This window comes from Ovis aries, chromosome 7, assembly GCF_016772045.2.
Source record: "Ovis aries strain OAR_USU_Benz2616 breed Rambouillet chromosome 7, ARS-UI_Ramb_v3.0, whole genome shotgun sequence".
Lineage (NCBI taxonomy): Eukaryota > Metazoa > Chordata > Mammalia > Artiodactyla > Bovidae > Ovis > Ovis aries.
In genome coordinates, this window is record NC_056060.1 from 90,841,897 (window position 1) to 90,864,360 (window position 22,464).

At 45.1% G+C, this 22,464-nt stretch overlaps 1 protein-coding gene across 2 annotated transcripts in view; it reads right to left on the reverse strand.

The window, feature by feature from the left end:
- The window catches only part of STON2 (stonin 2), a 176,427-nt gene that overhangs the window by 114,462 nt on the left and 39,501 nt on the right, over window positions 1-22,464 (reverse strand). For both annotated transcript variants that reach the window (XM_042252819.2, XM_042252818.2), the window contains exons 2-3: window positions 19,219-19,498; window positions 15,246-15,530 (exon numbers count right to left, since the gene is read on the reverse strand). In XM_042252819.2, the coding sequence (XP_042108753.1) occupies window positions 15,246-15,530; window positions 19,219-19,306 (373 nt within the window). In that variant the 5' untranslated portion in view covers window positions 19,307-19,498. The remainder of the gene's footprint in view (window positions 1-15,245; window positions 15,531-19,218; window positions 19,499-22,464) is intronic.

Consider the following 22,464-nt stretch of genomic DNA (forward strand, 5'->3'; position numbering starts at 1 on the left):
TGCTGCTGCTGCTACGTCACTTCAGTCGTGTCCGACTCTGTGCGACCCCATAGAAAACTAGGGCTAAATGATTTCTCCAATGTTGTAAACATGGTCATCCATGAATATAAAATATATCTCATTGAACTGTTCATTTGTGGCTTTCATAGCATGCGATACAGAGCAGCGGCCCCAGGATGGGTTCAGAAAAGCTCTGGCTCACCCCAGAAGGCTTCATGGGAAATAGACTGCCAGACTATTAGGTAATCTCAGTTTGGGGAGAAGAGGGACTGCGTCCAACTTTCTCATAATTGCATTCCCAGCACCTAAATATGCTTTGCATGAATGAACTGGTTAATTGATACATGCTTAGGCAGCTGATTGTGTTCTGTGTCCCAGACTGAGGGTGAGGGTGAGCTGGCATATTCTCTGGAAGAGGAGAACATCAAGGTTTTAATACAGTGTGTACATGTTATGCTAGGTGTATATGTAATATGTGTGTATGTGCATAAATGTCAGTGTATATGTTTTGTGTATATAGGTAAATGTATATTACTATGTGTATGAGTACACGTTATCTGTATATGCTATGTGATTTTGGAGCCCCAAAAAATAAAGTCTGACACTGTTTCCCCATCTATTTCCCATGAAGTGATGGGACCAGGTGCCATGATCTTCGTTTTCTGAATGTTGAGCTTTAAGCCAATATTTTCACTCTCGTCTTTCACTTTCATCAAGAGGCTTTTGAGTTCCTCTTCACTTTCTGCCATGAGGGTGGTGTCATCTGCATATCTGAGGTTATTGGTATTTCTCCCGGCAATCTTGATTCCAGCTTGTGCTTCTTCCAGCCCTGCGTTTCTCATGATGTACTCTGCATAGAAGTTAAATAAGCAGGGTGACAATATACAGCCTTGACGTACTCCTTTTCCTATTTAGAACCAGTCTGTTGTTCCATGTCCATTTCTAACTCTTGCTTCCTGACCTGCATATAGGTTTCTCAAGAGGCAGGTCAGGTGCTCTGGTATTCTCATCTGTTTAAGAATTTTCCACAGTTTATTGTGATCCACACAGTCAAAGGCTTTGGCATAGTCAATAAAGCAGAAATAGATGTTTTTCTGGAACTCTCTTGCTTTTTCCATGATCCAGCAGATGTTGGCAATTTGATCTCTGCTTCCTCAGCCTTTTCTAAAACCAGCTTGAGCATCTGGAAGTTCACGGGTCACGTATTGCTGAAGCCTGGCTTGGAGAATTTTGAGCATTACTTTACTACCGTGTGAGATGAGTGCAATCGATGGTGATTGCAGCCATGAAATTAAAAGACGCTTAGTCCCTGGAAGGAAAGTTATGACCAACCTAGATAGCATATTCAAAAGCAGAGATATCACTTTGCCAACTGAGGTCCGTCTAGTCAAGGGTATGGTTTTTCCAGTGGTCACGTATGGATGTGAGAGTTGGACTGTGAAGAAAGTTGAGCGCCGAAGAACTGATGCTTTTGAATTGTGGTGTTGGAGAAGACTCTTGAGAGTCCCTTGGACTGCAAGGAGATCCAACCAGTCCATTCTAAAGGAGATCAGTCCTGGGTGTTCTTTGGGAGGACTGATGCTGAAGCTGAAACTCCAGTACTTTGGCCACCTCATGCAAAGAGCTCACTCATTGGAAAAGACTCAGATGCTGGGAGGGATTGGGGGCAGAAGGAGAAGGGGACGACAGTGGATGAGATGGCTGGATGGCATCACCGACTCGATGGACATGAGTTTGAGTGAACTCTGGGAGTTGGTGATGGACAGGGAGGCCTGGCGTGCTGCAGTTCATGGGGTCACAAAGAGTCGGACACGACTGAGTGACTGGACTGAACTGAACTGATGTCTGTGCATCTATGTGTACATATGTGGTAGGTGGATATACACACTGTGTGCACAGCAATGAGAAAGCAAACAACTGATGATAACAAAACAAAACAAAAATATCACTTTCCTGTGATTTACTGAAGAGGCCATCATTCAAGTTCTACCTGACAGCTCATTACCCACATAAACAGGAGTCGTTCAGCGGTAGATTTCATGTCCGCCTTTCCCCTTTTCCTTCATTTATCCAATAAACACAAAGAGGGCACCTACTAAGTTCCATGGACCATGTTCTGGGCTAAAGAGTAAATGAGACAAAGTCCCTTTTCTCTAGTGGGGAAGACAGACAGTAAACACATAAGCACACAGCCTAATTTCAGGTAGAGACATTTAGGGGCCTTCCCTGGTGGTCCAGGGGTTAAGAATCCACCTGCCAAGGCAGGGGACATGGGCTTGACTCCTGGTCTGGGAAGTTCCCTCATGCTCTGGGGCAACTAAGCCCGCGTGCCACAACTACTGCGGTCAGCTGGTCTCCACAGCACGAGAACCTGGAAAGGGAAGCCTGCAGATGGCAACCAGAGAAAGCCAGGGAGGACTACAGGGCCCGGCCAACAAAGGAACAAATACAGACTTAAAGAAAGGCAAACAAGGGCCTCACTTTAAAATAAGGATGAAGAGGCAGAGAGCGGCTGGAGAGCGGTGGTGCTGAGCAGAGCTGGACAGAACTTCGAGAGAGTCAAAGGCTGAGGGAGCTGGCAGGAGCGGAAAGGCACTCTGGGAAGCAGCGAGGAGCGCAGTCCTGTGGGGAGGGGCAGGCCCTGAGGGAGACGGGTTCGGTTAATAAAATTCATTCCTGAGAGCATCCCAGGTCTGAGGTGGAGTCCGGGAAGGTCATGAATTACCTTTACAAGCAGAGAGGAACCATGCAGGGTATTAAAAGAAAGCAAGACCAGGAGCAGAAATAGCCTTGTGGGGCTCCTGGCCTCCAAAGTCACCAAATGGCTGGGATCTTACTCCACCCCTGCCCACCACTCTCCCCCAGAAGCCAGAGTGAACAACCTCAGCTGGGCTCCTCTTCTTCAGGACTCTCAGCTGCCTCCCTCTTACATGGCTGACATCATCTCTGGTCCTCCCCCAAACAAGTGGGTCTTTCTCTGGTCAGACAGAGTTAGCTTCCCTCTGCACCCCCAGACACAATGGGAAGGCCTCAGTCCAAGCTCTGAGGGAAGATATTTGAAGGACAGGGGAAACAAAGGATCCGGAAATCAAGGGTTGTTTTTTCTTCTCAAGTTTGTAATTATGCATATCCTGCAGGATCCGCATAATGGGTCCAATTCAGCCTCGTGGCCTTGGCCTTGCCACAAAATCGCTGTGTCCCTGGAAGAAGGTCAGTGCACAACATGATGAGTGAACAGGAAGCCTCCTGCAGATAATAGCGACTTAATTTTTTTCTTTTTTTTTAAATTTCGGGGATGAACTTTGCTCTTTCAACTTGCCTGCATTCATTTGCAAATGTATTCTAAGCACACCCACACACTTGAAAATGCACACTGGCCATGTCTCTGAGACAATCTGTGTAACAATTTTAGGTGACAGCTAAGCTGACATCTACATTCCTCCTGAAGTCTGAGGAGGCAAAACACTAAGTTAGGAAAATTCTGTGCAACAAGCCCACCTCAGAAACACTACTGCTAAAGCACAACATGGGAATAAAACATACCCGGGTGTAGATCCATTTTCAAAGACATTTCTTTGAGAGAAAAACATAAAGATTCCATTTTGATTTGAAGAGATCCATCAGAATCTTTTTTTTTTTTAAAGCACTTTGGTTCCTCTCATGGTTTAACTTCAGAGTTCAGCAAATGAGTTTTCAATTAAGTCTTTCTATTGACAGTTTTCGCCATGTAATTCAGACCGATCACAACACTCTCAAACTAGAACAATATTTCCAACGTGTGAACAGTATTCCTATGCTAATTTAAATCCAAAGTGTAAGTGTTCCACGGGCTTCCCTTGTGGCTCACCTGATGAGGAATCTGACTGCAATGCAGGAAACCTGGGTTCGATCCCTGGGTTGGGAAGATCCCCTGGAGAAGGGAAAGGCTATCCACTCCAGTATTCTGGCCTGGAGAATTCCATGGACTGTAGTCCATGGGGTCACAAAGAGTTGGACACGACTGAGCGACTTTCGCTTTACTTTAAAGTGTTCAACATTCAGTTCAGTTCAGTCACCCCAGTTGGTGTCCAACTCTTTGCAATGCCATGGACTGCACACCAGGCTTCCCTGTCCATCACCAACTCCCAGAGCTTGCTCAAACTCAACGTCCATTGAGTTGGTGATGCCATCCAACCATCTCATCCTCTGTAGTCCCCTTATCCTCCCAGCATCAGTCTTTCCCACCATCAGGGTTTTTTCCAATGAGTCAGTTCTTCACCTCAGGTGGCCAAAGCATTGGAGTTTCAGCTTCAACATCAGTCCTTCCAGTGAATATTCAGGACTGATTTCCTTTAGGATGGACTGATCGGATCTCCTTGCAGTACAAGGGATTCTCAAGAGTCTTCTCCAACACCACAGTTCAAAAGCATCAATTCTTCTGCACTCAGCTTTCTTTATGGTCCAACTCTCACATCCAAACATGACTGCTGCTACTGCTGCTGCTGCTAAGTCACTTCAGTCGTGTCCAACTCTTAGAGACCCCATGGACTGGAGACTACCAGGCTCTTCCGTCCATGGGATTTTCCAGGCAAGAGTACTGGAGTTGGGTGCCATTGCCTTCTGCATTCAAACGTGACTGCTGGACATTAAATGTTCTAATAAAAAAATCTAAAGAGAATATATTGAAAGTGAAAGAGGAGAGTGAAAAAGTTGGCTTAAAGCTCAACATTCAGAAAACTAAGATCATGGCATCCAGTCCATCACTTCATGGCAAATAGATGGGGAAACAGTGGAAAGAGTGTCAGACTTTATTTTGGGGGGCTCCAAAATCATTGCAGATGGTGACTGCAGCTATGAAATTAAAAGACACTTACTCCTTGGAAGGAAAGTTATGACCAACCTAGACAGCATATTAAAAAGCAGAGACATTGCTTTGCCAACAAAGGTCCATCTAGTCAAGGCTATGGTTTTTCCAGTAGTCATGTATGGATGTGAGAGTTGGACTATAAAGAAACCTGATGCTTTTGAACTGTGGTGTTGGAGAAGATTCTTGACAGTCCCTTAGACTGCAAGAAGATCCAACCAGTCCACTCTAAAGGAGATCAGTCCTAGGTGTTCATTGGAAGGACTGATGTTGAAGCTAAAACTCCAGTACTTTGGCCACCTCATGAGAAGAGCTGACTCACCTGAAAAGACTCTGATGCTGGGAAAGATTGAAGGCGGGAGGAGAAGGGGAAAACAGAGGATGAGATGGTTGGATGGCATCACTGACTCAATGGACATGAGTTTGAGTAAGCTCCAGGAGTTGGTGATAGATAGGGAGGCCTGGAGTGCTGTAGTCCATGGGGTTGAAAAGAGTCAGACACAACTGAGTGACTGAACTGAATTGAACTGAAAGAGAATATTTGGGCTTCCCAGGTGGCCCAGTGGTAAAGAAGTGAAGTGAAGTCACTCAGTCATTTCTGAGTCTTTGCAACCCCATGGATTATACAGTCGATGGAATTCTCTAGGCCAGAATACTGCAGTGGGTAGCCTTTCCCCTCTCCAGGGGATCTTCCCAACCCAGGGACCAAACCCAGGTCTTCTGCATTGCAGCTAGATTCTTTACCAGCTGAGCCACAAGGGACGCCAAAGAATCCCCCTGCAAAGGCAGAAGATGGGGGAGACTTGGGTTTATTGCCTGGGTCAGAAAGATCCCCTGGAAGAGAAAATGATAACCCATTCCAGTGTTGTTGCTTGGATAACCCTGTGAGACAGAGGAGCCTGGTAGGCTACAGTCCATGCGGTCACAAAGAATAGGACACAACTGAGAACACACTCACACACACACATGTGCACACACACATACACAAAGAATATGTATCGACATGGCTTGAGCCAAACTGATCTTAAGTCAGATATGTGAATTTCACATTGGCCTTCACCAAATTTTAGGGGTTTTAACAGAGGAAACAACTTTTACAAAAGATTCAAGAGGCATGATTTTACATGCCCTTTCATTCCTAGCATCATCACATCCAAGGAACTGGTGCCCATTCTCTTTCCTATATATGTGTTTATAGAAAGGCTCTGTCAGTCAACTGATTTTATCCATATTTTTCTGAAAAAGATCACATAGCCCCCTTTTCCCAGACCAACCACAAAGGCACTTACTTCACATTCTGCTCTAGTTGAAGTCCAAAAGAAAGTCATCTCCTTGATGGATTTAAGCATTTCTGGACGTGTTTTCCCTTCTAGCTGTTGCTGCTAGTTATTCAGTCACCCTTGGTATGCATCAGTGGTTGGTGAACAAGAAATTAAGTAGCCAGGTCACCAGGGTGGGGACAAACCACTCTCTGGCTCCTCTAAGTCCCCAGTGCAGCTTCTGGCATTTAAATGCCACAAAAATAAGAGATTTACCACTACTGACAGTCTCTTTGTCCCTTCCTTTCCCTGCCTACAACCTTCTGCATTTTAATGAAGGCAAATTGCACATTCTCCTGCCAGGCTAAAATCCAATGCCCCCTTGGCTTTAGTCTTAGGTGGCACCGCTTAAAAGAGAAATTCTTTTGTGGGGTTTGGGGAGGGTTTTTTTTTTTTTTTTCATCTCTCAGGAAAACTGTGGAGGAGCTGAGAAGTAGGGACTGAAGGAGGGGAAAGAGTGTCCCAGGGAACATTTCTCTCCCTACGGACTCCCCTGTGATTGCTTCTTTCCCAGCTTCTCTTTGCAAGCCAGGATGTTAACGTAAAGGACAAGCTGGTGGAGTAAAGCTCCACTTTTTTGCTTCCAGGAATCCAGACACTCATCAGTCCTCCTCTGTCAACCCCCCACCCCCACCTATTTCTCTGAGGTCAAAATCATCCTTTTTCTTATAAAAGGATATCAGTAGAGAGGCTACATGGGATGAGTCCAAGACACACATTTCCCCTTTTTTTCCTGATACAAAGATTGGAAAGTGCTAGGCATTTGCTAGAAGCAAATAGAACAGATGTAAGGAATAAATTGGGAATAAACTGAGAAACTACAGTCACATTACAGGTAACAGTCTGTTTCCATGGGTGATGCTTACGTGCCTCGGAAGAGGGCTGAAGTTAAAAAATCAGTTTCCATGGAAACTTTGTTGTGGTGGAATGTCACACCCTGCCTGCATGCATGGGGCTGTAAACTTTGGAGGTAAAGCATTGTGGCTACCACAGAACATGCGCTTAATAAATGGCCTGCCCTATTAGAGGTGCTCCCCTAGACCAGCTTGATTCACTCTCAGTCTGCCTCCACATAGAAAGGGGGGGGCGGTGTAGATGTATACTTATGAACACTTGCTCCTTGGGAGACTATGACCAACTTAGACAGCTTATTAAAAAGCAGAGATAGATATCACTTTGCTGACAAAGGTCCTAATAATCAAAGCTATGGTTTTTCCAGTAGTCATGTATGGATGTGAGAGTTGGCCTATAAAGAAGGCTGAGCACCGAGGAATTGATGCTTTTGAACTGTGGTGTTGGAGAAGACTCTTAAGAGTCCGTTGGATTGCAAGGAGATCCAACCAGTCCATCCTAAAGGAGATCAGTCCTGGGTGTTCATTGGAAGGACTGTTCCTGAAGCTGAAGATCCAATATTTGGGCCATCTCATGCGAAGAGCCAACTCCTTAGAAAAGACCCTGGTGCTGGGAAAGATCGAAGGCAGGAAGAGAAAGGAGGGCAGAGAATGAGACAGTTAGATAGGACCACCTATCTAGAGATAATGGAGAGGAGGAGAGAGGAGCCTGGCCTGCTGCGGTCCATGGGGTTGCAAACAGTCAGACACGACTGGGCGACTGAACAACAACATGGCTGATTCACAATGTTGTACAGCACAAACACAACCCTGTAAAGCAATTATATTCCAATAAAAAAAAGAAAAAGCAAGAAAGTTAAACAAGAGATTCTTTTTTTTTTTTAAGTTAAAAAAAAAAGTGGAGGGAGGGAAAGAAAGGGGGGGAAATATTTTAGAAACTTGATATTTAGAATAACCGTGCCTGCTCTACCGAAACCCTGGTGTGTTCAAACAGCAGAAAGCTGTTTTCTCATAGTTCCAGAAGTTCAGAGACTGAACTCAGAATCGTTGGGCCAAAGTTAAGATGTCAACAGGGCAAGGCTTCCTCCAGAGGCTCGAGGAGAGAATCTGTCCCTTGTGTCTTCCAGAGTCTGGTGGCCGCTGGCATTCCTTGGCTGTGGCCTCCTCACTCCAGTTCTCAGGGCCAGCATCTTCAAATCTCTTTCTGTTCTGCCTCCACACTGCCTTCTCTATGTGAGCAACATCTCCCCCAAGTCCCTCTTATTTATGTATGGTTATTCTGTGGACCCACCCAGATAAATCCAGCATGATTTCCTTATCTCAAAATCTTTAGCTTAATCAATGAGCAAAAATCCCTTCTACAAATAAGACAAGGTTCACAGGTTCCAGGGCCTAGGACCTGACGTCTTTAGGGCCCACTATCCAGGCTATCACACCAGGAAAACTCAGTATTGCCCAAAGAACAGAGCCAGCAGCAGCGACTCCAAAAAGCCTCAGTCTCTTTCTGTCATGGTGAAGATATTTGCTGTAAAACACGGCACCACTGTCGTGTAACGCCTGCAGTGAATGTGTGTGATATTGCTGACATAGCACAAGTATCAGAACCTTTTGGATTCAAATTAAAACCTGAGCTGCTCAACAGCCTCCAGGATGGAAGCCGGGGAGATGTCTGCATTATCTGTGTTGAATGGCCTGAAGCCTCACTTCTCCTGCAAGCCCCCTGACCTGGGCTCTACCAACCCCTCACTGTTCCTTACTGTAAAACACAGCTTATGTGAGGAGACCCAGGAAGGAGCTGGTCTAGTCGGTGAGGCTAGTTGGGGTAATAGGGATGTACCCAGCAATCCTTTACTTGGTAGGTTCCTCGATGGGCAAGAGAGTCAAGAGAGGGCTCCTGGATTTTTTTTTACTTTTTATTGGAATATACTTGTTTCACAATGTTGTGTTAGCTTCTGCTGTACAGCAAAGTGAATCATCCATCCATACATATATATCAGTTCAGTTCAGTTGCTCAGCCGTGTCCAACTCTTTGTGACCTCATGGACTGCAGCACACCAGGCCTCCCTGTCCATCACCAACTCCCAGAGCCTACTCAAACTCATGTCCATTGAGTCTGTGATGCCATCCAACCATCTCATCCTCTGTCGTCCCCTTCTCTTCCCACCTTAATCTTTCCCAGCATCAGGGTCTTTTCGGGGATGGTGGTGATGGTGGTTGTGTCCAACTCTTGCGACCTCATGGACTGTAGCCCGCCAGGCTCCTCTGTCCATGGGATTTCCTAGGCAAGAATACTGGAGTGGGTTGCCATTTCATTCTCTAGGAGATCTTCCCGACCCAGGAATCGAACCCAGGTCTCCTGCATTGCAAGCAGGCAGATTCTTTACCGACTGAGCTATGAGGGAAGCCCTCATACATTTCCAATGTATACACATATCCCCTCTTTTATAGATTTCCTTCCCACTGAGGTCATCACTGAGCACTAAGCAGAGTTTCCTGTGCTTTACAGTAGGCTGTCACTAGTTATCTGTTTTATACATAGTAGTATAGGTGTATGTCAATCCCAACTCCCCAGTCCATTCCACCTCCCCTTCCCCCTCTTTGGTATCCATAAACTTGTCCTCTACATCTCTCGTTCTGCTTTGCAAATAAGTTCATCTGTATCATGTTTCTAGATTCCACGTATAAGCAATATTATACATTTGCTTTGCTCTTTCTGACTCACTTCACTCTGTATGACAGACTCTAGGTCCGTCCATGTCTCTGCAAATGACCCGATGTCATTCCTTTTCATGGCTGAGTAACGTTCATGGCAGCACTATGTGCAATCAGGCCACGGAATCAGCCTAAATGCCCAGCAACAGAGGAATGGATGAAGACAATGTGGTACGTCTATACAAGCGTCCTTGGATTTATCATCATTTTCTTTGCTGCCCCACGGCTCTGCACAGTCCTCCAGGGTACTTGGGTCCCTGAGTTGGAAACAAGGGCTGAGGCGGGCCTGACCCTACACGTCCAGCCTCACATCTGCTGGGAAACCAGCTGATAGACTCTTTCTGCAGAGGAGAGTCCCACCTCCACGGAGCTCAGTTAAATGTTCATTCGTGGAAACAGACGGAATTAGTAATGAATGTCTGAGCCGATGTTCTCAGGCCAAAATTATGCTTTCAACACATTTCAAAGTTGTCATTTCTTGATTTGTTCTCTAGTAACATCAATAAATCCCCTGTCCTTAGTACAATGCAAGGCTGGCACAAGGATGAGGCAAGGGAGGCACTCACTGTGGGTACAAAATTTAAAACAGAACTTCAATAATTCAGTAATTAAATCACATTTTAAATGCAACATTTAAAAAATATAGATTCAGCCAACTGCAGCCTATAGGCTAGCTATCTATTTCTGTACACAGAGTTTTACTGGAAAAAGAGCTAGGATTAGGGTGAAGTACGGCAGTCATGCAGGTTTTAGTTGGATTTTGTCTTTCGTCTTTAAAATGCTGATATTTTGTTCATTAAGGATATTTTTGCATTGTTTTTTACTTTTTCAAATAATTTTGGCTTTTAAATTTATTTTTTTATTACAATATTTTTCAAGCCTAATTTTTTCAAGATAGCTATTTTTCTTAAGACAACCATTATATCTTGATACAGAGCACAAATGTTTTATATATATTTCCCAATTTATCACAGAGAATAGTAAAAAGATGTACTTAAGAATCCAGATTGAATAAAATTAATCTTTACCACTTTGCCAAGGATATTAATGAAATTAACTTTATTTTTTACTATATGTACACAGTAGCCATAAGTTTATTTGCCATTACTTTTATACTATTAATACAAATGCCAATATAATAAAAAAGGCAAAAAGCATCTTAGACTTCTTATGAAAATATTTTTGGTCCTACACGTCCCTTGACAGGATCTTAGGAAGACCCAGAGATCTATAGATCACACTTTGAAAACTGCTGCCTTAAAGGATAAGGTTTTAATGATTTAAAGGTTAAAACCATTAAAGGTCAAAACTATTATCAATAACAAGCTAAGATCCTCAGTCAGATGGGGGCAACAGAATTATGACTAACTCCAAAGTTAGCTTTGCAGAAACAAGCCATGAAGAGTCAAAGCAAATTGATCCATCTGTCGTATAACCAGTTCTGAGCAATCAGGAAATCTTTAAAGCTCAAGGTATGAACAAGATGTGAAAGAATCTGAATGCTTTGAAAATAGTGATCAAGCCGGCAGGGCCCTTTTAGGGCAACTGAGCGGAGGAACCCCCACCCTGCCCTTCGCTTCTTGCCTCAGTTGTCTCCTGGGAACGAGGCAGCAAAGGAAACTATCTCAGTAGCAGGAAGATCGAGGCAAATATACCACACAGAGCACCCCTAGGCTGTTCAAAGGTCCTGGGGCCAGTCTGCCTGGTGGGAAACCTCTCTCTTGCCACTTCCCAGTATATAACTGTTGGCATTAATTCCCAAACCACTATCTGTCCCAGTTTCCTCATGGGTATTACAAATATAATATTAAATACCTTCCTCCTATGACCCTTGTAAAGAGCTCATGAGATGATGCAGAAAAGCACGGAGCACAGTGCCCAAAAGAGTAAATATTTAGTAAATGTAGCATTAAAAACAAACCTACTGGGACTTGCCTGGCAGGCCAGTGGCTGGGACTTCACCTTCCAACACAGGGGGTTTGAGTGTGATCCCTGGTTGGGGGACTAAGATCCCACAGGCCTCATGGCCCAAAAAAGCAAATGTAAAACAGGAGCAATACTGTAACAAACTCAACAAAGACGTTTAAAATGGTCCACATCAGGAAAAAAAAAAAAAAACTTAAAAAAAAAAATCCTTCTGTCCCAATTCATTGCCCAGTGTTCAGTAACTTCCCGCCACCGGCACAAATGCTCAGCCCATTGTCTTATTGGTGTTAGGTGTTCTGTAAAGGTTAAATCCTCCCTCCAGCCAGATTGGGAAGCCTGTCTGGACCTGTCATTTCATCCACGCTGCTTTGAGCGTCATGCGTTTTTCATCAACAATTCACCGAGAAAAATGATGCTTAAATACTAAGAAATATACCAATGTGCAAATCGTTATATAGAAATGAAAATGTTATATGATAGAATCATGCTTGATATTGGCTTAAAATTGTGTTTAATGATGTTGAAAGTGAAAGTGAAATCGCTCAGTCGTGTCCGACTCTTTGTGACCCATGGGCTACCAGGCAAGAATACTGGAGTGGGTTGCCATTTCCTTCTCCAGGGGATCTTCCCGACCCAGGGATTGAACCCAGGTCTCCCACATTGCACGCAGACGCTTTAACCTCTGCACCACCAGGGAAGCCATCAAATGCAAGAATCCAAGCACTAACATCAAAGATTTCAAGGGAGGAAAGGAAGCTAGGTTGAAAGAAGGGGGAGGAGGTGGCGGGGGCGGGGGGCGGGGGGCGAAAGGGGTGGCCTTACAGACGTCTCCTGCCACCTACAGATACCCAGGCATTATGGGACTTTTCCCTGGGCCTCCAGAGAAGGGAGGACTGGAACTCGGCCCTACCAGAAATCAGACCAGACCAGAACCAGAATTCGAGTTGCCTCCCAAGAGGAGGTGATCAGTCTCCAATCCTCAGCTCAGGCTGAGGGCCCTTTGACCAGATTCCTGTGTCCAGAACCAGGGGACTAGAAAAACAGGGAGGGATATGAAGGGTTAAGGAGAGGAAAGAGAGAGGGAATGGGAGAGAGGTCAATAAAGTCTCCTGTTCCTTACTGGTCAGGGCACTCTGGCCAGTTGTCCGCGTCAGGAGGAGACCAGGCACAAAAGGGTCCCAGTTGTGGCCGCTGGGTCTGGTCCATTGGCAGGCAAGCTGGCCCCTGAGTACCCCGAGTGGACAGGATGTCAGCTGCAGTGAAGAAGAGTCCCACCAGAGTCGCCATTTGTTGCAGGAAGAGGGAATCCTTCCCGGGCCCGAAACTGGGCTCTGGTCCAACACTCGGAAATGAATTGTCCGAGGAGACACATGTGCTGACAAAGCAAGAGATTTTATTGGGAAAGGGCACCTGGGTGGAGAGCACTAGGGTAAGGAAACCCAGGAGAACCGCTCTGCCACGTGGCTCGCAATGTCGGGTTTTATGGTGATGGAAAAACCCATGTGAAAAAGGGATAGTTTTAAAAAATCCAAACTAGCAAAACATTTAATCCACCAAGAGAAAAACATCCCTTTTTCTAGGTTTCTGTGGTAGACAAAATGTTTGCTCCCCTACAAACATGTCTACGTCCTAATCCTCAGAACCTGTGACAGTGTCCTCTTACATGGCAAGAGACTTTGCAGAAATGATTAGGTTAAAAAACCTGGAGAGGGGGAAATTATCCTGGATTATCCTCGTGGGCCTAACATCACCACAAGGGCCCTTAGAAACAGGAGAGGAAGGCAGAAGTCAGCCAGGGGACGACCTGACGACCGAAGAAAAGCACAGACAGAAGCAACACTGCTGCGTTTGGAGACTGAGAGGCCATGTGCCAGAAACACGGGCAGCCTCCTGAAGCTGGAAAGGGCAGGTGAGCAGAGGCTTCCCCAGCGCCTGCTAAAAGGAAGCAGATCAGAAGCTTGACTGCAGCTCGGTGACATCCACGTCAGACTTCTGAGCCACAGAATTACAAGACAATCAAGCCATGTGGGCTCCTATGTATAAAACAGACAGCTAACGGGAACTCCACTCGGTGCTCTGCGCTCAGTCGCTCAGTCGTGTCTGACTGTTTTGCGACCCCATGGACTGTAGCCCACCAGGCTCCTCTTCCCATGGGATTCTCCAGGCAAGAATCCTGGAGTGGGTCACCAGTCCCTCCTACAGGGGATCTTCCCGACCCAGGGATGGAACCCAGGCCTCCCGCATGGCAGGTGGCTCCTTCACCGTCTGCGCTCCCAGGGAAGCCCACACTCGGTGATTCCAGAGCACTTTGCTGCACCCATGCTTGGCGATCTGTGGTGACCTAAACGGGAAGGAAATTCAAAACAAGAGGGGATATATGTATATGTATGGCTGAAACTGACACAGCAGTGTAAAGCAGCTGTGCTCCGATACAGTCTTTTTTTTAATGTGGTACAAATATACAGTGGAATACTACTCAGCTGTAAAAAAGGATGAAACCATGCCATTTGCAGCAACATGGATGCAATTAGAGATTATCACACTAAGTGAAACAAGTCACGAAGAAAGACGAACACCATAGGCTATCACCTCTACGGGGAATCTAAAATGTGGCACAAATCAACCTACCTACAAAACAGAAACAGACTCACAGACACACAGAACAGACTTGTGGTTGCTAAGGGGGAGGGGAGAGAGAGAGGGAGAGGGAAAGACTGGGGGTTTGGGATTAGCAGATGCAAACTGTTAAATTTAGGATGGATAAAAACAAGGTCCTACTGTACAGCACAGGGATCTATATTCAATATCCTGTGATAAAGCAGAATGGGAGACAATATTTTTTTTAAAAAAGAATATATAAAAATAAGCATATGCTGCTGCAAATCTTGTTATAAATAATTTCAGACATAGTACGTAAATAAGTTGTGTTGGTTAAGCCACCAAGTTTGTGGTAATTTGTTACAATAGCAAATAGAAAGCTAATACAGTCCCGAAGGTTATCCCACATCCCCCCTGGCAAGCTTCAGTGCCCAAGAAAATAAGTAGCCAGCTCACCAGGGTGGGAACTAACCAGTCCCCTGGCTTAACCCAGCTTCCCAGTACAGCTTCTGGCTGTTCAAATGCCACAGAGTCAGAGATTTGACCATTCACGACAGTCCCCACTCCTGAAGATTTGGATTCTTAAGGTCTGGGATACAAGAACATCCACATGTAACCGGTGACTCTGATAGAGATGGTTAGCAGTCCACACTTTTAGAGACATTCGTTTCACTCAGAGGGAGCTTACAAGTTAGGTGCTGAGTAAATACAATTCCAATCTGTAATATATAAATCCATATGCATCCTTCCAGGGAGAGGTGAACAGCCAGAAACAAAGGTAAAAGGCTAGAAATGGCCCAGAACACATAGATCCTTCCACATGGTGCAGAGTTAAGCCCAAGGAGACCTCCGCCTGCTGTCTCCCAGGCAGCCAGGCTCGAGGCCCTGGCGCAGGCACAACAGAATCCTGGCAGCCCCACAGACCTCTCTTGGGAAAGCATCCCTGGGAAGCACAGATCTCCATCCCAATCCTCCCCAGCCCCTCACCGGGCCTACCTGTCCCCCCTGCTTCTTTAGGAGGTGGTGATGAGCTGGCCCAGGGTGCATCATCTTCAAACTGAACCCAGCCGCTGATGGCTGAGACCAGGTGAGGTGGGCGCTGCTCGGGGCTCCCGGGAGGGGAGGCTGCTTCAGAGATGAGGCCCAGCTTTTCAGAAGAGTCATCATGCTCTGAGTGGGAAAGGTCCTGAGAGCCTCCATCCAAGGCATGGTGCTCCCCGGAGGAGCTCTCTGACTGGTCTGAGGAAGAGGACGCTCCTGGGAGGTGCTCTTTGGGGCCCCCTGAAACAGATACAAAAACTGCCATCACCTCACAGGTGGAAGGTCACTCTTCAGGACTGTCTCTCAGACGAAAAAAAAGAAAAGGCAACGGGTGATCAAAGGACTCACCATGACAGGGTGTGAGAGCAAAGAGACAGTCACGCCCACCTGCTTCTGTGCTGAAGAAGTGTTTTCCTAAAAATGCATGAAAACTATACCCTAGGATGTGGTGCTGGAGAAGACTCTTGAGAGTCTCTTGGACTTCAAGGAGACAAACTAGTCAATCCTAAAGGAAATCAATCCTGAATATTCATTGGAAGGACTGATGTTGAAGCTGAAGCTCCAATACTTTGGCCACCTGATGCGAAGAACTGACTCACTGGAAAAGACCCTGATGCTGGGAAAGATTGAAGGCAGGAGGAGAAGGGGATGACGGAGGATAGATGGTTGAATGGCATCACCGACTCTATGGAGATGAGTTTGAGCCAACTCTGGGAGATAGTGAAGGACAGGGAAGCCTGGCATGCTGCAGTCCACGGGGTGGCAAAGAGTCAGACATGACTTAGTGACTGAACAGCAACAAAGGTTGTCCACAGCAGTCTCCATGCAGGCTAAGACTGGGAGTCTGGTCTGGTTCACTATTCTTATCCTACCATCTACTTCAGTGTTCGGGGGTAGGGTGGCGTCACACACAAAAAATTGTCGCGAAGGCCAAGCAAGAGATAGAACTAGGTCAAATTGAAAAGCAAAAGGCAATAGGCATTGGTGGAGAGTGTGGCTCAACAGGCGACTAGTCTGGACTAGTGTACAGTCCAGAGGACATACATTTGTGGGCCACCACATGCAAAGTCTGGACTAATGTCTAGTTCAATATGGCACAGAGACCCTTCCTCTACCTTTGTTTCACTTTATTGGTCCTAGAACAGTTAACAGCCTTCAAATATTTGTTTTTAAATAATAGAATTGACCCCAATTGTGGTGGTGATTATGCAAATCTATACAGGTGTTAAAATTCATCAACTGTAGACCAAAAACGGTCAATTTTACTGTATGAAAGCTTTTGAAAAATAAATGTACTGATATGAAACTGCTTTCTCCCATCACTAGCCAAGTGGCCACTAGCCACTTGAATGTAATCAAAGCCTATAGATGAGAGTTATCCCAAAGAAATAAAAGGCAGGCCATATACATAATTTTAAATTTTCCAGTTCAGTTCAGTTCAGTCGCTCAGTTGTGTCTGAGTCTTTGCAACCCCATGAACCGCAACACGCCAGGCCTCCCTGTCCATCACCAACTCCTGGAGTCCACCCAAACCCATATCCACTGAGTTGGTGATGCCATCCAACCATCTCACCCTCTGTCGTTCCCTTCTCCTCCTGCCCTCAATCTTTCCCAGCATCAGGGTCTTTTCAAATGAATCGGCTCTTCGCATCAGGTGGCCAAACATCAGTCCCTCCAATGAACACCCAGGGCCGATCTCCTTTAGAATAGACTGGTTGGATCTCCTTGCAGTCCAAGGGACTCTCAAGAGTCTCCTTCAACACCAGTTCAAAAGCATCAATGCTTTGGCACTCAGCTTTCTTTATAGTCCAAATCTCACATCCATACATGACTACTGGAAAAACCATAGCCTTGACTAGACGGACCTTTGTTGGCAAAGTAATGTCTCTGCTTTTGAATATGCTGTCTAGGTTGGTCATAACGTTCCTTCCCAGGAGCAAGCGTCTTTTAATTTCATGGCTGTAATCACCACCTGCAGTGATTTTGGAGCCCAGAAAAATAATGTCAGCCACTGTTTCCACTATTTTCCCATCTATTCCTAAATTTTTAAATTTTCCAGTAGCCACATTTAAAAAATGAAAAAGAAACAGGCGAAACTATTTTTAATAATGTATTTCAACTCAGTTTGTTGAAAATGTACAATTCCAACATTTAAGTGATAAAAAATTGTTAATGAAACATTTAACTAGGTCCTTGAAATTTAGTGTGGATATTTCACATTTCTTGAAGTGAAAGTGTTAGTCACTCAGTCATGTCCAACTCTTTTGACCCCATGGGCTGTAGCCCACCAAGCTCCTCTGTCCATGAGATTTCCCAGGCAAGAATACCAGAGTGGACTGTCATTTCCTTCTCTAGAGGCTCTTCCTGACCAGGAGATCAAATCCCAATCTCCTGCATTGCAGGCGGATTCTTTACCATCTGAGCCACTGGGGAAGCCCAGTTTATAGTGCGTCTCAACTCAGACTGGCCATGTTTTAAGGACTCCATAGTCACATGGCTATCAAGCTGGACAGCACACCTGCAAACCCTGCTTTTCAGGTGCTGTAAATGAAGCTGGGGTGATTCAGGTGGCAGTAGCAGTGGAACAGAACCAGCTGACAAGGCTCTGCAAAAAGCTCCTACATCCTGCCTTGACCTTCATCCTCGAGCACAGTTCCACAGAAGTCAACCTAGCCACCTTCACCATGATCACGGGTGACAATTACTGAGTTCTCTGCATATGCCCGTCACTGTCGTAAGTGGTTTTTTATATGTTAATCACTTAATCCTCACTGCCACTCTGAGGTTGGCACTGTGATTATCCATATTGCTCAGATGAACTACCACCCAGAGAGGTAAACAAATCATCCGCCCAATTATCCACATCCATGATGGAGCCAGGATTTCAGCCCAAGGGACCTGGTTTGAGTGCCTGTCATTCTTTTTGACAACTATCCTTTGAAGACTGAGACAGTCTGAGTGGCTGTTGAGAGCAATAACCAATAGACTGACTGTAAAGTACCTGGTAAATAGGAAGTCTATATTCAGGGCTTCCCTGATAGCTCAGCTGGTAAAGAATCAGCCTGTAATGCAGAAGACCCCTGTTCGATTCCTGGATCATGAAGATCCCCTGGAGAAGGGATAGGCTACCCACTCCAGTATTCTTGGGTTTCCCTTGTGGCTCAGCTGGTAAAGAATCAGCAAGCAATGCAGGAGACCTGGGTTCAATCCCTGGGTTGGGACGATACCCTGGAGAAGGGAAAGGCTACCCATTCCAGTACTCTGGCCTGGAGAATTCCATGGACTCTATATTCCATGGACTTGGTAAATATGAAGTTTATGTTCATTGGAAGAAAGCAGCTAATACTTCTGGGTTTTCCAGGTCTTTGTTTGGGCGCTCTGAGGTTCCTAAGATGCTTCCTTTGAGCCTCTAAGTGAAAAAAATCTGCATCTGAGGAAAGTGATAAACTGACTTTTTCCTTATCAATATCCCGCTGAGGACTTCCTGGCAGCACAATGGATAAGAATCTGCCTGTCAATGCAGAGGACATGGGTTTGATCCCCGGCCCGGGAAGACTCCATATGGCATGGAGCAACCTAGCCCGCATGCCAGCACTGCTGAGCCAGCTCCTGAGAGCCTGCACAGCACAGCTACCCAGCCTCCGTGCTGCAGTTATGGAAGCCACTCGCACCTAGGGCCCGTGCTCCGCAGCAAGACAAGACACCACAGGGCTAAAGCTGCATGCTGCAGGCTGATTGAGAGAGCGGCCCCCGCTCAGCGCGCCGAAAAAGGCCCGTACAAAGCAACCAAGACCTAGCACAGCCAAGAAACAAATAAATAAAATGTCAAACAAAAGACTCCCTGGAAAGACCGCTCCAATAGAAGCCACAACACACAGGTGTGGTCCTTCGTTAATTTCTTCACGGAGGCAATGAAAGCTCTCCTTACCCTCAGAAGGGACGGGAAAGAGTGGCTCCTCATTGAAGGAGACCCACTCGGACTGGTGGGTGGCGATCACATGGTCCAGGGTCGTCATGCTAGGAAGGTGCTGGGCATCTTCACACTGCAGGCCTCAGGCAGACCCCAGAGCAATGTCTGGGGCTGGGTGGGGGTCTGGAAGCCCAGTGGATGTGGGCCTGGGGTCTGTCGTGGGGTCTCACGGAGAGCAGCACGCAGAATGCAGACAGAGTAGCCTCTATTGCTTTTGGCTAATCTGCCAAGCAGAAATCTGTTTAAAAAAAATAATAAAAATTAAAATGGGATAACCATCACATTATAACCAGTCCACACAGATCTGGGCTTGCCACAATGTCCACCAGGAGACCCAGGTCATTTCCAACCTATTTCCCTTTCTCTGTCCCTGGCTTGTCCTCACTTCTCATGTAGAAATATCTTCCATGAGCATGGAGATCTCTGCGTGTACCTTCATATCAGATTAACAAATGTTGTTGCCGTTGTTGTTCAGTTGCCCAGTCGTATCCAGCTCTTTGCGACCCCACGGACTACAGCACGCCAGGCCTCGCTGTCCCTCATCGTCTCCCAGAGTTTGCCCAGATTCTTGTTCGTTGCATCGGTGATACCGTCGGACCATCTCATCCTCTGACACCCTCTTCTCCTTCTGTCCTCAATCTTTCCCAGCATCAGGACAGATTTACAAATAATCACACACATTTTAGCAAACAGGTTCTCAAATGTTCCCAATTACTGTATTTTGGAAATAATTTTTATCTATAATACAATACCATCATTGTAAAACTAATATCAACATTTTTCAAAGAGCTTTCACTTTTCTTTACCAGATGGCAAAATAAAAGCATGTTCTTTCCTATTAAATCAGCGTGGTTTCTTGCCTTAGGCAGGTAGGTCTTTGCAAGCCTGATTTAAACCTTTGGCAGAAACCCAACCATCTCCAGATGGTATCTCCAAGCACAATTTACCAGTCAAGAAAAACAGAAATGGATTTATTTTGTTCATTTGGAGTAAGGGAGTAGGGCATATTTGCTTTAGTGGAAAATGTGAGTTAAAAAAAACACATTTGCATTTTAGGTCAATTTGAATAAGCATGTAAAAGGGTAGCCTGTACTCACGGTGCAATTATGTTCCATGGAAGGATACGTAATAGACTTCTAATATTGTTTGTACTATTAATGCTTTTTTTTTTTTACAACTGGGACTTTTTTTAATTGGAACATAATTGCTTGACAATGTTGTGTTGGTTTCTGCCATACAACAATGTGAATAAGTACACGAGTGTCTCCATGAGCCTCCCTCCCACCACCCCCATTCCACCCCTCTAGGCTGTCACAGAGCACTGTGTGTTCAGCTCCATGTTATATAGGCAACTTCCCACCAGCTATCCACCTTACACACAGTAACGTATATATTCCACGCTACTCCCCCGATTCGTCCCACCCTCTCCTCCTCCCTGTTCTCTTGTTTGTGTCTCTATTCCTGCCCTGCAAATAGGTTCATCTGTACCATTTTTGTAGACTCTATATATAAGCATTAACATATGATATTTGTTTTTCTCTTTTTGACTTACTTCACTCTGTATCACAGGCTCTAGGTTTATCCACCTCACTAGACTGACTCAAATCGTTTCGTTTTATGGCTGAGTAATATTTCATGGCACATGTGTACTCCAACTTCTTTATCCATTCATCTGTCGATGGACATCTAGCTTGCTTTCATGTACAGGCTATTGTAAGTAGTGCTACAATGAACAATGAAGTACACATGTCTTTTTGAATTTTGGTTTTCTCAGGGTATATGCCCAGTATTGGGATTGCTGGGTCATATGGTGGTTTTATCCCTATTTTTTAAGGAATCTCCACACTGTTTTCCATAGTGGCTGTATCAATTTACATTCCCACTAATAGTTCAAGAGGGGACTCTAACTCTTGATCTTGCAATGAATTAGTAAAATCTGAAAATGCAAAATTAATGTAATTAATTAATCCCCAGAGTTAATACAAAATTAATGTTTCCACATAAGAGCTACTATCCACCTTGAACAGTATCAGTTCTTATTAACTGGATACTCAATATCCATTTTAGTCTAGAACAGTTTAACTCATAGCCTTCTAGCTGGCACAGGATAGAAAGAAAATGTTGAAATTTTACTACAGGTTATCATCTGCAATAAATATTCTCTGCTGAGGATAACCAGAACAGAAACATTTAATAGCTTTTGCATTTTGGGTAATTACAGCAATTAATTTTGGTGCATGATACTTCCTAAAATTAAATAATATTTCTTATAGAATCTATAATTTTCAGAAACCTATTTTCATACCATTCTTTGATTCAATCGATACTGTAGTTGGGTAAGACAGGTTATTGCCATAATTCTTTCACAGATGAAGAAATCTGGCTGAGGGAAGTTAAATGACTTATCCAAAGCTTCTGTTGTTTTGAGGCTTTTGTATGGTACCCTAAGATTCCTAAGATGTGTCCTCCAGGTTTCTAAGTGGAAGAATTCACATATCCTAGGATAGTGACAAATAGTCTTCCTATTCCACAGTAAGAGGCCACCAAAAATGAATCAGGTAGGGTCATCACAAGCAAGTGTGTCAAATGCACCAAGCTAGGAAGTGATGGAGGCAACACTGAGCCCAGGTCTTCTGATGCCAAAGCACTCTGGTCTTTGGGTCACAGCCACAGAGAAAAATACTGCAAAATATATATATACATACAGACTATTCCCCAACTGAAGCACTTTACAAACATCAATTCCAATGGAACTATAGTGAAATGATTGGTGAAACTCCTCACTGGACATCTGCGAGGGAATCCAAGCTGTGCAGAGAATTGAAAGTTCTCTTTCAAGTTCCTCTCCTAAGATCCTTACAAGTCATGGGATCAGACATGTGCAAAGAGCCTGGAGAATGACTGCTTCAACCAGATCTCACCAGATAACCATGTAGAGCTCACAGACCCAAAGAGCTGAGTCTGGTGGACTTCCTCCATAAGCCTCTCTCCATCCCATCAAATGCCAGCATCACTCAGTGTGGTAATGGCTGCAGGCCAAGTTAAGACAGTAAAACTGAAGAGTCAGATTCCCTCTCTCCAGCAACCGCAGCGTGTAAACGAGCTCCAACAACGACTGCCACAAAGCCACAGTACAAGTCTGCATGCTGACACATGCAGCCTCATAGCTCAATGGGGGAAATATCCCGCCCATGCCGTGATGAT